The 17,147-nt window shown below is 41.4% G+C and overlaps 1 protein-coding gene across 5 annotated transcripts in view; it reads left to right on the forward strand.

The window, feature by feature from the left end:
* Positions 1 to 17,147, forward strand: part of sobpa (sine oculis binding protein homolog (Drosophila) a) — a 56,365-nt gene extending 39,218 nt beyond the window's left edge. For all 5 annotated transcript variants that reach the window (XM_084914726.1, XM_084914722.1, XM_084914723.1 and 2 more), the window contains 2 exons: positions 7,961 to 9,986; positions 12,075 to 17,147. In XM_084914726.1, coding sequence (XP_084770852.1) covers positions 7,961 to 9,985 — 2,025 coding nt within the window. In that variant the 3' untranslated portion in view covers position 9,986; positions 12,075 to 17,147. The remainder of the gene's footprint in view (positions 1 to 7,960; positions 9,987 to 12,074) is intronic.

The raw sequence follows: 17,147 nt of genomic DNA on the forward strand, positions 1-17,147 counted from the left end.
GCTAATGCTATAGAGACTCATGAGACCAGGCAACAGTTTTCCAGTCTTTTGTTGTGCCGTTGTGTTGAACCCATATGAATTGTAACTTCAGTTTCCTATTCTTGACTGACAGAAGTGGCATCAGGTTTGGTCTTCTGCTGCTGTAGCTCATCTGCTTCCTAGTTGGATGTCTTGTGCATTCAGAAATGCTATTCCTCATCCTTACCTAGATTGTAAACAGTGGTTTTTTGAGTTACTGTCACTTTCTTATCAGTTCAGGGCAACCATTCTTCTCTGACCTGGCTGGATCAGGTGACCCCGAATCCTTCCTTAGTTATGCTGCAGTAGTAGTTATGCTTCCCATGATGCACTGAGTGTTTCTTATTCACTCACAATCTGTTTATACACGTCTCTGCATTTAAACATGACTTGTTATCAATGTTCCCTCTAATTTTTCATGTGTCTGAGCGAACACACAAACTCCCTGAGCGGGCCCTTGGACCACTGTGAGCAACAGTAGACGTGTGCACTGTGGTCACGCCAGCATCGAATCCATCCACGGTTTATTAAAATAATCAAATTACAGCATTTACATTTATGTTGGACTACTTTTAATTAACTGCTTTAGCCCCACTTACAATGAAAATTTAAAAAAATCTTGCTCATGACCTGTGTGATATGTTAACACTATTGGAAGTTAAAATAAGAGAGTCCTGTAACTCTCTCTCTCTGCAAAATACAGTATATAATGACCAATGTTGGGCAATTAATTCTTCAAAAAAAGTATGTTATGCAAAGTAGTTATGCAAACAACAAAGTTTTTTGCAGCTATTTACGTAAAAATGCAGCCAATGCGTTTTTTTTAAATAAACATTTCAAACTATTTACAGAACAATCAGCTGTTCTGCATCAAATCTGATGCCACACAAATTATTTGTGCCACTCCAAAAAATAATTTCTGTCCACTATGAGATAAAGGAGAGCAACAGCCTGATACCTGCAGGCCTGACAACAGGAGATGTATCACTGCTGTAACACCTGTAACATTCAGCAGTCGCCTCATTGTTCTGACACACACAACAAAACTACTGACTACACTACACACTAACTACACAAGATTTGCGCTAAACGTCTCAAATCTCTCACATCTCAAAACACCACCGTCACTCCTAAAACTTCCCCCTTCCTAAACAACTAAATGCGATGTTACCATATCATTTTTTAATTGGTCGACATGGTACATTTTTCCACCAATAGGAGGGTGGGGTTTTTTTGGTTTTGTTTTGCTCACAGGAGGAGAGTGCGTTCGAGCGTTTTCCTTATAAAATGCCGCTTTTACCGTTTCTTCCCGCAGTAAATATAAACAACGACAGTATTCCAGTATTCAGGAAGAAAACCAAACTGCATATATTTTTATCATAACTCTGGTTTTACGTGGCCTATCAACACAATTTAAAAACTGGTCCACACTTTTTCCCTCAATTGTTCCGTCTGTCCTGCTCACATCTCAAATGTTTGTACACGTCTTCATTAACGTGGCTTCACTCCACATCAGCCACGCCGCTTTGCTAGCTAAAACACCGGTGTCGGCACATAAGGACGCTGTCGTAGCCTGTCAACGACGTTGATTAGCTGCGTATATACGAATGTGAATCGCATTATTGGCTGGACTATGGGATAAGGTGACATCGTTCTAATCCCATACGGGAGCAGCCAGTCACTTACTGACTAACACTGCAAAACAGAATTGTTAAAGTATTCATTTTAATTTCAATTCAGGTTAGATTTTTTTTTTTGTGTGCAACGCAGATTTTCTGTGCACAGAGACCGTGGCAGCAGTGCGCGTGCAGCTTAGAGGGAACATTGCTTGTTATTAGTCTTTGTCCCTCTTTAGCAGTGCATTTTTTGTCCTCTCTTCCTCCCCTCACCTCCCAACCACAACAGCTGGCTGCCCCTTCCTGAGCCTGTATCTGCCAGAGGTTTCTTCCTGTTAAAAGGGAGTTTTTCCTTCCCACTGTCACCAAGTGCTTGCTCAAAGGGCATCATTTGATTGTTAGAGTTTGCTTTCTGTTATTGTAGGGTCTTTACCTTACAATACAAAGCGCCTTGAGACGACTACTGTTGTGATTTGGCGAAATAGCAGTAATATTGAATTGAACTGATGTCTGACATCAACTTTGTTGATGATGCCCATAATATTCTCTGTAAACCCAAGAGATTGTTGCAATATTCAAGTTTTGTGGATATAAATGAGATGTTATTATCGTAAAAAAAAAAAAGTAAAAAAAAAACTGTCTGTTGTCTTCTAAAATCTTCTAACAAATTCTGCTAAATATACATAAAAATATTTCTGTAAACTTAGTGGGGCTTTCAAATTTATCACAGCTTCTATCACAGCTTCTATATATATCTATATGTCTGTTGATAACAGTAATGTTATGTTTCTAGGCAGCTAGAGTGTACCGAGTTTGAACCTTTGTGTAGAACACTGGGAGCTCCAGCTTCTTCCACAATTGAAAAGTGTGTTAGGTTAATGCCCAGGACATTGTTGCGAAGGAGATTCTTTAATCGTGTTTGTAATGCGAAACAGGTGTACTCATTCATAATATTTTATTGGACAATCTTCCAGTCTCCCATTCCAGACATGTGGAATCATTTTTTAACTTTTGTATGTTCAGGTTTTGTTTCCTAGCAAATTTATTTTATGTTGACCAACTAAAGGCTATAACATTTACTTTAATACAACATGCTTTTGCCTACACGACATCAACTACTCAGTACCAAAGTCTTTGCATAGTTTATAATCAACTAGAACCAAAGGATCCAGTTACATCATAGCAAAGTGTCCATCTGCAAGATTCAGTCTAGCACTGATCATACAGGGCTCGGTCTTCAAGACACCAAATTTTCTCTTTAAACTCTTGTTTTATAGAAGCGCCAACTGTTTATGTATCCACCAGATACAATGCTGTCTGACAGACTGTCTGGAAAATGCAATACTAAATATTACTGCATCTCCGCTCTCCCTCTCTGTGACAGCTGGCTGTTCCCTCCACCCCTCAGTCATTCAAAACAACCATAAGAACTTCTGACTTCAGACATGGCCAGATGTGACACATTATACAAACTACCTCTGAAATTGGCTTTTTGATAGGCTGATCAGCACTACTTACGCTCGCTTACCTAACGAAGAAGCTATACTGAGTAGCTTGTTAGTTAGGCTTGAAAATGGAGGTAACAAGCAAAATAAAAGTAACTTCTCCTCACTGAGAAGCAGTCTGATGCCAGTTCTTCAGATTAGGAAGATGTTGAGTGTTTAGCTGTTAGATTTCGAGATATATGCAGGGTCACCTTAAATATTTCCTCTGATTGGCATTCAGTGGCTACACTGCATATGACTGGTGTATAAGTGTGTAATTTTCTCATGACTGAGAGGCATTCACGCACTCACCATGTCGCTTACTTGGATCTCACTGTCCATAGCTGACAAGGGAAGGACTTTGAAGACATGTTTGACAAAAAAGGAGATGAATGAATCTGTGCTTGTCCAGATCCAAATGAATTTATGTATTTAAGGGTGTGGAAATGTATTTCCTGTCGGTAAACGCCTCAAAGTTAAACCTTTCCCCTGAAGAGACTCTAGTGAACTGTTCACCAACAGCTTTTTCTCCAGTTTGTTGTCTCAGTTTGCTATGTGCAGGCTCTAGCCTCAAATTCATCGCACAGATATCACAGCAGTATTGATTTTTCCCAAACCCTGCAAAAAAAAAAAAGAAGCATATAACCGTGCTTTCTATGGAAAAGCACAGAGTAGATATCTCATCTCACAGATCTCCCGTCTGCTGCATTGACATTCAAACACAATCCGCCAGGTCTGCCTCGTCTCTCTTGCAGCTGAAGTTATTTTACTCGCCGTGCGTGCGTGAGCATGCGCTGTGAAATATAGCACAATTGAGCTTCACCTGGCCAAGTGAGAATGGCCTTTGTATGTCACATCTATAATGACTGATGGGATGGCTGGCTGTGAAAAGAGCCACCTCACAGTGAGTGTGGTTCTCCTGCGTCTTGGCTTTTAGCTGTAGTTTAAAACTTTTCATCCATTCAGGTTTTGATGGAGAAGTCAGGTACACTATGTAGTCAGTATAAAACACTGGGAGAGGATCTGTACCAGATATGTTTCCTCTTTTGTAAGCCAAGTAATTATAACCATTGCAACAATGAATGAGGCAACTGGAAACTGATAGTTTGGTTAATCATAGTAATAAGTCCACATGTTGCAGATGGTCTTTAAAGCCTTGCCAAAGTTTAATTTTCTTGTGTAAACATCAGTGTAAGCTTTACACTGTTTTCTTCTTCCAGTGGACCAGGTGCTTTAAGATGGCAGTCTGTTGCAACATGATCTAGTTTTTGGACTAAATCCACAGTACAGCCAGCTCAGTGTTTCTGTCCGCCTCTTCTCAGAATCTCTGATGAACCCAAACCGTCACGGGTGGATACTTTGCTGCAGATTGTTTGGAGTGTAAAATAACAAAAAAACCAAGCCTTGCTTCAAGCACCTGGTTCATTTTCATGTGTTTAATCTTTGTGTTTTGCACTTTGTGATTGTGGAAGCAATGTGAGAAGTGTCAAAAGAATCGCATATCGACCTTAACAGGGCGGGATACCCAAGCCTGTCCCTTGATGCACTTTTCTTGCTTAAACCTCCTCATTTTCAGCGAACCTCTTCATCATACATATAAAACCACTTCAGGCACCACAACCTCTTATGAAACCTTACAATCTCTGCACCGTCTGAAACTCTCCAGCCTCTTAACCCGCTGCCACCTCCTCCTTCGCCTTCCTCTTCATCTCCTAAATCCTACGTATCCTTAGAAATCTGAAGCCCCTGCCTTATATGGAGAATCCAAACTGCCAAAATCAATAATAATTTTTTAAAGGCCTGGCAAAATGAAGAATTTCATAAATTATCTTTAAAAAATGTGACATAAGTGGATATTTTTTATTTAATTTGCCTCTGTATGTGTTTTTCTTTGTATTTATTCCTTTCGTTTTAAATGTTATACATATTTCTGTTTGAGGAAAGGAAAACAAAGTCAAAACAAAACCGAAACATATACAGCAATAGAAAAATGTTAAAGAGTAAATGTTAATAGAGATTAATAAGTAAATAAGTCAATAAATAACATGGTAAACTAAATGAGGAAGCAAGTAAATATGAGGATTCTTACGTTAAAGATGATACTTCAATTATAAATATGTCACAGTTTATAAATTTGTGGATTTCTACATTTATTTCTAATATTTTGGTGCATTGCATAGTTGCAATATATTTCTATATTTTTAATATTTCGGCAGTTTTTGTCCTCCACAGAATTAACCTTTTCTATTGGGTCATTCTCTTTGAATGCAGCAAACTAAATGCTGTTTATTTATTGCTCTAACCTCTGAGAATGTCTCAAATCCCCTCACATCTCACAAATCACCTCACCTTATATGTTCACTTTTTTCTTATGCACTAAAACATGTCGCTGACTAATGTGGGAATTCCTAAAATTCCTAAAATTCCCTAGACTCGGGATTGGGTCAGAGAGTCAGAGGAGGGAGAACATGTCGACCACTGGGGTGCTTGTTTAGAAGCCGGATAATCGTTGTAATGCAAACGGTTAAACTACACCGCCGATGCTGGTTCGTTGGCCACGATGGAAATAAATGACCATAATTACATTCAACTGCAAACATCTGTGTGCAGGAGCCGCGAGAGAGCGAGAAAGAGAAAGCACAACTCCATTAGCGTAATGCGCAGTGAAATTTCACTCACGGTGCAGAAAGTCGTTAAGTGCTCTCCATCTGTCTTTCTGAGTCGAGGAAATTTTCAGCACATTTATTATTTAAAATATCCTGGGCATACCATTATCAAACTCAACTTGTGAGAGCACCTTTTTGACTTTTACTCAGTCATGGCTCATTGAATTAGTGAGGACTAAATGGGCAGTTAAAGTATGTAGAATTCAAGGGACTGACATCCGAGCGCTTCCAGCACCGTGTAGTTCAGTCTCTGATCTGTTTTTGCTGCTCTCCGGCTGCTTCTCTCAAACTCGGTTCAGTTTTTAAGTTAGAGTGACACTCTCTAATGACTGTCAAATGCAGACTTTTGCCCTTTTCGTGAATGCCTCTGCTTCAACCAGTTCACCTCTGATGTAAAGCACATAATCGAGGCAAGCAACCTGATGTTTTACACATGTTGCAGTTGAAGGACAGCACACTGTGTTTTCTTTTTGAAATCCTGGCCAGTGCTGCAGTGCATCTGCCCAAAAGCCCATGTGAGTCCACTGTCTTTCAGCTGCTGCCAGACACTTTCCTGCCAAATAATCCAATGTTGCTATGCAGCTTGCAAAAGGAGTTTATCCACCTTCCAGTTGCATCCCTCGACTTATTAACATTCAGCAGGGGGGCTTAAGGGTCTGTGTGATGGATGGATGTCGTTGAAGGGTCTGACAACTGATTAATGCCTTAATTATCTCCAGCGAGGACCTGCCACTCCTCCCAGAGCTGACAGAGTGAGCTGTGTGTGGCCTGACGAGTAACTCCGTGTTCAGGGCTCGCCCACTGCTATCTGCTCTACCAGGGTCACATTCATTTTCCTCCCCTCAAAAAATCTGCACGTTTTGCACTAAAAAAGGTGTATAACGTTGATGAAACAGTGCAGCAGTGCGTTTTGGGATCTTTGCCATTGCGGTGACTAAGAAAGACAACTTTTCAATTGAGCCTCCACATGTTTGGATCCAGCCCAGGTTTGCATTCTGCATACAGAAGCAATCTCTGAAGTCGAGTCCATTTTTTGAATGTAAAATGTTACTGTTGACTTACAAGGCTTTATGCAACCAATCCACCTACTATATCAAGGAACTATTAACCCCTTTATAGCCATGTTGCCATGTTACATCAGCTCTGCTTTAATAGGTAGAAATCTCAAGTAGAGCCATTTTGGCATCTGATGCTGCTTTGTGTGAGTAAGAAAGGAGTCAAGAGAAAAGAACAAAGAGGGGAAACAAACAATACAACATAAAACACCTGACAGGAACCGGTGGCAGAAATCACAGATCAGTTACATGCAGCTCTGGAGGTACAGCAGAAGGGTACAGGGAGAGAGGCGGATGCTAAGTTATGCAGTATATAACTATAAAAAAGGCATATGAATGCATGGGTCCCAAAAGAAATACATACTTTTCACGTGTAGCCGGCTTTACTTGATTAACTGAGTTTAACTGCAATCTTACTAATATTGCAGTCACTTTAAGTAAATAGTTTTCAGCAAACAACTGTGGCTTTTAGCCAAAAACCTCAGAGCTCGACTGAGAAAAATAATGTTAGAAAATGTGAAAGTTTTGCACCAAGCTTCAGCCATCACCTGCAACCTATAAAGATATTTAAAGTAAAACATTTCACCACCCAAAGAACAGCACAAAATTCTGTTATTCACCCATTTACCCATTACACCAATATACAGTGGTCCTTCTACCGTTTAACCTGATTTGACTTGTTGACCCACAATTCAATACCAGTGTGAGGGAAATCGTCTTTTTGTGTTGTGCTTGAGGCGCTGGTCTTTATAGCCAACAGAAGGTGTAAATGGGCATTTCTTGTTAAGACAGAAGGTTAAAGGCAAAGTCATTTCAGCAGCTGAACGCCATTATGCGAGCATAAGATCATAGCATAAGATAAGAACACAAATATGTCGAAAGCAGAACTTCAATGTTAAATGTTTCCTTTTTTTTCAGCAGATCTGTAAAAGTATTTACAATCAACATCAGCTTCCTTAAAAATAATCTTTCTCTAATGAGCTTCTCTACAGATGGTGTGGAGACTAAGCGTCTTCCCCACATTTTTCAGAGAATATTTTGTAGTGGATCATCAAAAACAGATCAGGAGTCCTTTGTATGCAGGCTGACAGGTGCTTATATATGTGTGTTCCTTTTTGCAGGTGTGTGACTGGTGCAAACATATTCGCCATACTAAGGAGTACCTGGACTTTGGTGCTGGTGAGCGGAGGCTGCAGTTCTGCAGTGCCAAATGCCTGAACCAATATAAGATGGACATTTTCTATAAAGAGACCCAGGCTGCCCTTCCTGGAGCACTATGTAACCCAGGACACGGAGCTGGAGGGGAGGGTAAGCCGGAGTGCAGTTCAGGAGTGCAGCTGCTCACTCCTGAATCCTGGGGAACGCCGCTAACGGACCTTCGACGTAAAGCTCCCTCTCCTGGAGGGCCTTCCGCCACCTCAGTTTTGGCCCCTTCCACATCTTCTGCTGCCTCACCCTCAGACACTGCAGCTGTCTGCTCCCCATCCTCCTCCTCTTCAGTCAAAATCCCCACACCCAGACCCCATGAGAGCCCCTCACTTCCCCCACCACCTGTTCCTGCTCTTCACCCACCAGTCGGGGTCCCCTCTGGCAGCCCTCCCATGGTGATGACACCCCGGGGACCCATGCCCCTGCCTCTGTTCATGGAGCATCAAATGATGCAGCACATCCGCCCCCCATTTCTTCGCACCTCTGCCCACCCAGGAGGACCCAACAGCCCGCTGTCAAACCCAATCATTCCTGGTATTGGTCCACCACCACCTCCTAGGACCCTTGGTCCTGCATCAAGCCCCATGCACAGGCCTCTGCTATCTCCACATGTCCACCCTTCATCCAATCCCAATCCTGGCATGATTCCCCCACACCCTGGAATCCCCATGCCGGGCCTACCGCCTTTCCCCCCAGTCAACATAATGCCCAATGGACACATCCCCCTGCCCCCAATGATGAACTTTGGCATGCCGTCCTTGGCTCCATTGGTACCTCCCCCAACTCTCTTGGTCCCTTACCCTGTCATTGTACCCCTCCCAGTCCCAATTCCTATTCCAATCCCTATCCCCTTCAACCCCAAATCCTCCAGGGACCGACCTGAGAGTACTGGTTCTGTCCGAAGTGCTCCAGAGTCCTCAGAAGCTTCAGCTTCTAGGCCCCACTCTCCAGGCTCCTCTGGAGGTGATAGAGGGAGCCAGAAGATAGAGCCAGCTGGAGGGCGTGTCTCTCCTGTGCGGTCAGAGAGAGGCAGGACAGTGGAATTGACTGTGAAGGCAGAGGACAACTCAGGCAACCTTTGTCTCAGCAGTGGCCCTGGATTGATGGATGGGGTTATTGATCTAACAGTGGGCCAAAGATCATGCCAGCAGCAGGTAATTCACAGGATTCTACCTGGTGTCCAGGTCAAAGTAGAGCCAGAGGCAGATTCAAGATCTCCACCAGCTGCTGAGCTGGGGAGGGAAGGGAAGAGCCATCGTGATGAAGGGGAAGGGGCTCTGCTCTCACAGCAACTCCTCAGTGCTGCGGAGCCAGAAGGGGCCACACACCCTAACACACTGGAATCATCAGCCCTACCTTCCAGTGCTCCCAGCAAAGCTTCAGTGAGCCAGAAGAGTCCCCACTATTCTAACCGTACAACACCACCCTCACCAAGTACAGTACGGACCCAGCCCCCATCTTTACCCCAGCACCAGACTAGCCCTGCTGCCCCATGTAATGTGATAGTCAATGGTACAGGATGGCATCCACTTCTCACACCTGCGTTCGAATCTGACCGAAGGGGAGAGGCAGGAGAAGGAGAGGCAGAGAAGCACCCAGCTAACGGTGAGCTTGAGCGTGAGGCGCTGAAAGAGAACAATTGTTCCGTAGGTGAATGGGAGCCAGGGAAGCGGGTCTCAGCACAAGATGAGATGGGTAACACGGTGGAGGGTAAGCCAGATCCTGACTCCAACTTGGAGGAGGGTGAGCATGCCTACGCCCTACCGCTGCTGTCGACCGGAGGCTGTGTTGTCATACAGCCTGTGCCAAAGCCCGCCGCCGACAAGACAGCCATCCTCTCCTGCTCCATCAGCGCACCGCTATCAGCCGCTGGGAGTCCTGAGCTCGAGCCGCCGCTGAAGAGGAGGTGTCTGCGAATTCGCAATCAAAACAAATGAGGTGAGTGTTTTCCCACAACCGACTTGAAATATAAATTCAAACAGATTTATTCAGTGACATTTCATAATTCACAGTCGGGGGTTTATCAAATTAAGAGTTGGTTTTAAAAGTCTCTTACTCCCCAGGGTGCGTCTTTAAACTATTCAAAATGACTCCCTTCAGTTGAAAATGTTCTTTAACAAGCTGTTTCATATTTATAATCTTCACATCTGGAAATCTCTGGCAACCGGATTATTTTGTATTTTGTCATTTTGAAAAGACATAATAGGGTTGATCACTTAATCAGAATTTCAACAATGTGATGCTTGATTCAAGGGCAGACTTGGTGTGCCCTCGTGCAGTCACAGTGGAAGGGGTCAAACAAGCATTAGTTGAATTATTACCTCCAAAATAATGCCAGAGTGCAGGTTCCCTGGCATTAAATCCACTGTGACAGACGGACTGCAGGTGATGTATGAGATTGTCACCCGGAGGGGCACTCGCAGGGAGTGGCACTGAAAAGACTCTAAAAGGGTTAGTGAAGCAGGAGGGAACCTGACACAAAGCCCATTTGTGAAAAGATGAAATGAACCAGCACACCTACAAGGTGGTGTTAATACAAGCAGGCTGTGCACAAGGAGGGCCTTGTCCTCTTAATATACAGCCAAACCATTCTGAAATAAACCTTAAGACTCAGCAACATCACATAAACAAATACATTTATCCTAGATGTTAGGAGCATTTGGAGTCATGTGATTAGCCAACACTCATTTACCAAACACACATTTCCACATGAGCTTGCGCCTTGATGTCATTTTACAAGAGGAATACTTGTCTTTGCTTTACTGTGACTGGCAGTACATGAGCTTCGGAGTTTGAATGAGGAGCCTTTTATGCCATTAATGCCAAATTTAATGATGCAATCCTCGAGTTATTAATTAAATGAAATTGTATTCAAGAGCAATTGAAGACCAATTCAGGTTGTGGTAACATGAGGCGAGTGCTCTGAATAAGATTAATTGGTAACGACAAAAGATGGAAATCAAGCCCCCTGCACACTCAGCGCTGCTAAACGCCAACCAGCAGCTGAAATAAACAGAAGTGATGCACTGCAATCTGCAAGTACTGATACAGTAGCAAAAATATGGAGGACCAACAGTGCCTCCCTCGCTTGCTTTCTGGTAAATGGTTGCGCAAAATAATAACCAACAAATAAAAGTTCTGAAGAAAAAATGCAATCAGGTAAATCCATTATGCCTATATTTATTTTAATACTCCTTTTTTTTGTTTTTAAAAAGAATAACAAAGTACCACAAAATCTATTTATTTTACTCAATATTTATTTTCCCATTTGGTTTATTATTTATATTACTTTGATTTTGATTGTTTTGTCCATTTAATTTATTGATTCTTTTTTGGGGGAATTTAATTTCACTTATTTTTAAAGTTCCATATTTATTTCTGCATTATTTTCACTTAGAATTTCTTCTCCTCTTGTTTCTCCCAACCTAAATAAATGACTCCGTAATTAAACAGAGAAATTCCAGCAAATAAAAAATAGAAGCTAATTAAATTATAAATATTAATTCATATATTTCTCGAATTAATTTATGCCTACAATCGTTTTTTTATATTATTTTAGTGCACCTGATTGCATATTATTTTTAATAAAGTCATGTATTTATTTTTTATATATATTTATTATTTATCTAGGGGGTTTTGGTCCTCCATAGTGTGCAAAATGTGGAATACCATATCTCACCTTGCCTGCAACATCACAAGGCATTCATTATGAAATATCTAACACATTATGTAAAATTTATTCCAATAGAGAAGCAGAAGCTGAATGTTTTATTCTTTATTTGCCCAAAAGTGTCCTCAAGCTGATTCTGATTGCAGGGAGAATAAACCACAAATTAGGAAGTGCTGTTAAAAATCTGCATGTTCCTTAATTTGGCCCTCAGTGGTTTTAACACCAAAACTGTCTTTGCTCTGAGCATCATCCACTCTCCCACTTACCTTCAAATTAAAATACCTTGAATTCATGCATCAGCTTTGCCCGAAAACAGCTCTGACTCCGTCTAATTCTCCTCCCACTCTGCTTCACAGATGGATGCTCTGAGGACCGCAGTGCCATCAACGACACTCACTTGTCCACCCCCCACCTCCAAATCACACACACACACACACACACACACACACTGTCCTCATCCTTACCCATCGTCCAGTCTACCAGCACCACAAATCGCCTTTGATGACCGATGAGTCCAAACAAACATGATGATGTGTATCATAGCCAAGTGGACTACTGTTGTCTGTGCGACAGACACTCTGATGGCCACCAGGACCGTTTGATCCCTGAACTGAAGACAGTATATTCCTGCAACAGGAGGAATTTACCCCACTGCTCCTCTCCTCATTTAGAGACTCTCAGCCACACTGCCCCTTTAGACTTCAACCCACCCTCCCCTATCGAACAAGTACTCTCTGTATTGTCTTTTTACTATGGAACGCACTGTAGTGTCCGATATTCAAATCCGCTGCTTGAAAATTACTGAAGGAGCCCCTAAAACTGAAACGCTTCAGTCCAACTTTGTGCCACACCACAGGTATAAAATCTCTGCTCCTGTAAGTCTTATTTTTATCACTTGTCACTGAGCTGTAGAGGCATTAAAAAATCATCTTGGCATTTGCTTGTTCACCAGAAATGTTTGCACATAGATGCCACACCGGTTGCTTCAGTTCATGGAATGATGAGTCAAAGCAGGCGCCATATTGCTGAGGAGGAGCCAGACTTATTAATGCACGTATGTCTATGGAAGCAGTAGATACACAATTAAATACCAGGATGATTTAATGAAATTTCAAACTGATTTTCAAGCTATTTGATTTGTCATTTCCCCAGATTTTCTGTTGATAGTTCTAAAATATCAGATATTAAGATTACAAATCTGCAGCTGCTTTTTTGTGATGTTCTGACTGTGAAATGTAAAAACTGATGGGATTATATCATTTTCAAGAGTTTACTGTCACCTTGAAATATGAGCTGGAGACGAGTCATTTGGCTCAAGTGCTGCTGTTCGTGAATGCCTTTTATCTTTTGGGAAGGCACACACACAAAAAGTCATTTTGATGCAGCTCTGAATGCTTCTGTAATCACAATTCATGCACACTGTAAGTCAGTTTAAAAGAGAGTTGCACAAAGCAGCACAAAAGTTTTCACGTTACACAGGAATGGCTAAGAACACATAGTGAGCTCCCCCGAGCGTGATGGTGGCTGCAGAGATGCATCTCTCAAGCCCAGATTTGGTATCTGTGTGTTAATACACGTGCTTGTTCACAGCCAGCAAAAATGTCCTTGCCAACCTTGTCACCAAGTTCTGGGTCAATCCAATGGGATTAAGAAATCTGGGAAATCTTTTTTTTTTTTATGGATGGGGGCATAAAACCACCTTCACATATGTTGAGAAATATTCTGGAGATAACCTTCACCAGCAAGTAAGTGTGTGGGTGGAATCGTGCGATCTCTGCCATTTTCCATTGGCATCTGTCTGTTTGCTCTCCACTGAATTCAGTTTTAGTGTTACACAAGGATAAGATGGAGCTGTCGTGATAATCATTCCTATTATTGACATTTTCTCTACCCTCTGGAATGCTGCCCGTGTGCTTAAACAGTAATCTTTGCTAGTAACAGTAATAACAGAGAGCATTTCAAGGCTTACTTGCACCACCAAAAGAACTGAGATGGCATGGCAATGTGGAAGCATCCTCCAGCCTGCAGTGGGTACTCGCTTCTGCAGGCTAGTACTTAATCTTTTCTATAATACATTACCAGTGATGTTTCTGTCATGGGTTAGTTTGAGACTGACTGCACTGAATTTTGAGGGGGGTGCAGGGGGAAGCCAGCTCTTTCATAAATTATTCTTGTGGGACTGAAGGGAAAACTGCTGAAGTAACACAACAGAAACATTTGAACAGTAAACACACAGAGGACAAATTCTTTATGGCAATATTTTGTCCTCTAACTCTGCCAAGTTGGTTCTTTTTTTGCCAATTCTTTTTTGTTTTAAGGAAGTATTTTCAGCATTTGTAGATCCAACCGAGAGGTTTGAGTAAATGCAACACAACTATCACCCATCCAGTTTGATCTGATCCAGTTACACATCGGCTGTGAGCTGGGACACCATTAGACAAAGCCAGCATTTAGTTTACACTCCTATGGAGGAGGTGCACTGTACCAGTGTGAGACAAGGTATTATCACATGCCAAAGGCCTCTGGTGTGTTGAAACAAAACATGTCACCTAGTTTTTAGTGGAAATGGGATTTTAAACTGAAGATTTGACTGGATAATTTATAGCTGCCAAAATAACAAGCACTTATTTTGAAAAAAGAAAAGAAAAGAAGACCCAAGAGAAGAGAAGTGGATGTCAAAAGCATCATTACTATTATACTCTTTTGGGTTTAGACCTGTGATATGTCACAGTAAGCGTGAGATAGAATCTGTCTTAAAATGACAAAGTGATCTTCAATTATCGTTTGTCTTGCACCCTGATTTTCTTTAAATTATTAGTATAAAAGTAAAAAATTGTTTTCTACACTGTAAAGACCAGACCGAGCTTTTCCTCATGCCCGTATTCACAAGCATACATACTCATGTGGCACAATGCACATAGTAAATTTAACTTTGTGTTTGTGTGTGTGGGGCAGGTGCAAGCAGAGAGCCCAGCTGAGATTACAGAGTGTTGACTCAGAATAAGCAGTGTGCAACTCTATCTGTCGCCTCTTAGTCAGGCATTTAGGCTTAGCTCGCCTCTTGCCAAGGCCCAGCTTTGGTGTCACTTTAAGCTTTTCCTCGTCTCTGCTTCAATTCTCTGCAAGCAGAGCCAGTCAAGATGGTCTTATGAAGCTCTTGTCTGCCTTTTGCTGTATTGCACTTAAAGAGACAGACTAAAATACGCATCTAGTGCTGTTATTTTTGGTGTGAGCTGCTGTAGTTTTGAATATAGTGATATAATGGAATTAAATCACATTGAGCTGCAGGAAATATGAAGGAACGCAGTTCCTGGATTGGCCACTTGAGGCTTTTTCCAAAAACAAAGAAGTTCAATTAGCTTCCTTTGTCAAAATACATTAAAAAATACATTGTACAGCCTGGCACAAAAACCGTTTTTGGAGAGTTTCCCCTTTCATAAGAACAACACTTGGTTTAGGTGTTGGTGTCTTTTACAACATTTTTAAATATATTTTCAGACAATTAATATGCCATCTATCAGCCCACTCAAGAGGTTTGTGCTTTAATTTTGGTGAATGAATTATAATATTTTATTAGTCTGTTATTAAAACTCATTAGCAGGCATGTATGTGTGGTGCTTGCTAACCAAACTCACAAGTGTTAGCACCCTTTCATCCAGATATAGTCACTTATGGCTCCAGCATGGAAACCAATGTTGCGCAAATGGCCCAAACAGCCCAAGCACAAATGTAGAGTCTTAAAAATGGTCAGTGGGTGACGGCACGGTGGCTTAGTCCATCTTAAATATACAGTCTGTGAGTGACATTTGCATGTGTGTTTAAAGTGCTAAAACAGATTTGAAAAACTCAACAGTAATGCCTATTTCCAAAATCCTACACCCGTGACTGTGCAGAAGAAACCTTTCATTTTCCCATGACAAGAGCAGACATTATTTGGAAAATAGTACATTAAAGGTTTCTGAATTAAGTGGGCCCTGCTCTGCCGAGTTTTTCAAATCCTAACCCTAACCTGTTGCACACAAATATTTAAGAGACGTTTAGTTCCATTATACCGAAGAGACGAGAAGGCAAAAATCTTTACAGCCAATACACAAGATAGGAATGGAGTGAAAGCATGGCAGGCCACAGGGAAGATATGCAAATGTGATTTTAGGGTGAATTATTCCTTTAAGTAGAGCTACTTCTTTCTGTAATACTTTCCCAAAAAAATACAGTTTACATCAGAAGAATATAAATTGAAACTGAATATAAATTGAAACTGATTTAATTTCTTCCCCAGAGAATAACTAGCCTCAGTTTGTTTTATTGACCTTTCCCTGACCTTTCTTGTGGCGCCTTCAGGAAAATTTAACAAATTTATTCCTAGGATCGAAAATCCCAGATATCTTAACCAGTACTTTCATACTGATTTAAAATGTTGAGAGGGCTTGATTTGATGAGGAACTTACTGCAATCTGTTGTTATGTCTGTTTTCACTCCTGCTTACATAGAGACGCTTACATACAGAGACTACAGCAACATGCCCAATTGTGTCTGTTTCTAATCTGCACCATGCTGTGTTGGCGTCACAAGCGGTATACTATCTGTGCCTGAGACAGACACCGAACATGCGAAAGCCTGACTCTCGTGGGGAAAACCTGGACCACTGAGTCAGTCTTTGTGATGGCAACCCGACTCGTGACAAATATCCAGCATTCCTTTTTTGGCGATGGACTACAGGCCTGGTCAGCAGCCTTAATTATGCAATGACAACCAACTCCAAAACTGCTAAAAACAAGTGGTCCACAGGCAAAATAAAACATGATTCAACTTCATGTTACTTTTCAGAAACAACGGAGAAGTTGCCTTAACTCTTGCTTGTATAATCTCTCCAGTTAAGACAATGATGCTCGCTTGTAAAGAAGACTCTCCCTTCTTTGTACAAAATGAAATATACCAGAAACAACAACTTTGTTATCTTGCTAGTGTCAATGTATAGATGATCAGCTTTTTCTGTAGCTTGTATGGACCGTCACATTTTTGCTAAGAAGAGAACACCCCACCCCACCCCTTCCAGACTTTCTCGTTCCTAATCATCCAATCTGTTTTAACTCGTGGTGGACTGTCAATCTTTTTTGTGTACATTTTATAGTATTATTTATTGTTGACAAGTTTTGCATTTGCAAATAAAAAAGTAAAGGTGGTTTGACCTGAGCATTCGATTCCAATGTAAATGCTTGGTGAACAGTGACATGCTTTTTCTTTTCTTTTTTTTAATCATTAAAAAGGAGGACACAGTGATATGAGGAGGCCTTTTTATTATGTTGTAACATGTACATAACATGTGGCCAAAATTGCTTTTGGAGAATGGTCATTTTTTTGTGTTGTAACAGTATTTGTTTTATTCAGTGAATTGCCCATGAAGACAAATAAATAAGAGGCACACACAA

Source organism: Perissodus microlepis, chromosome 19, assembly GCF_051167445.1.
Source record: "Perissodus microlepis isolate ML-2025 ecotype Zambia chromosome 19, ASM5116744v1, whole genome shotgun sequence".
In the NCBI taxonomy this organism is placed as follows: domain Eukaryota; kingdom Metazoa; phylum Chordata; class Actinopteri; order Cichliformes; family Cichlidae; genus Perissodus; species Perissodus microlepis.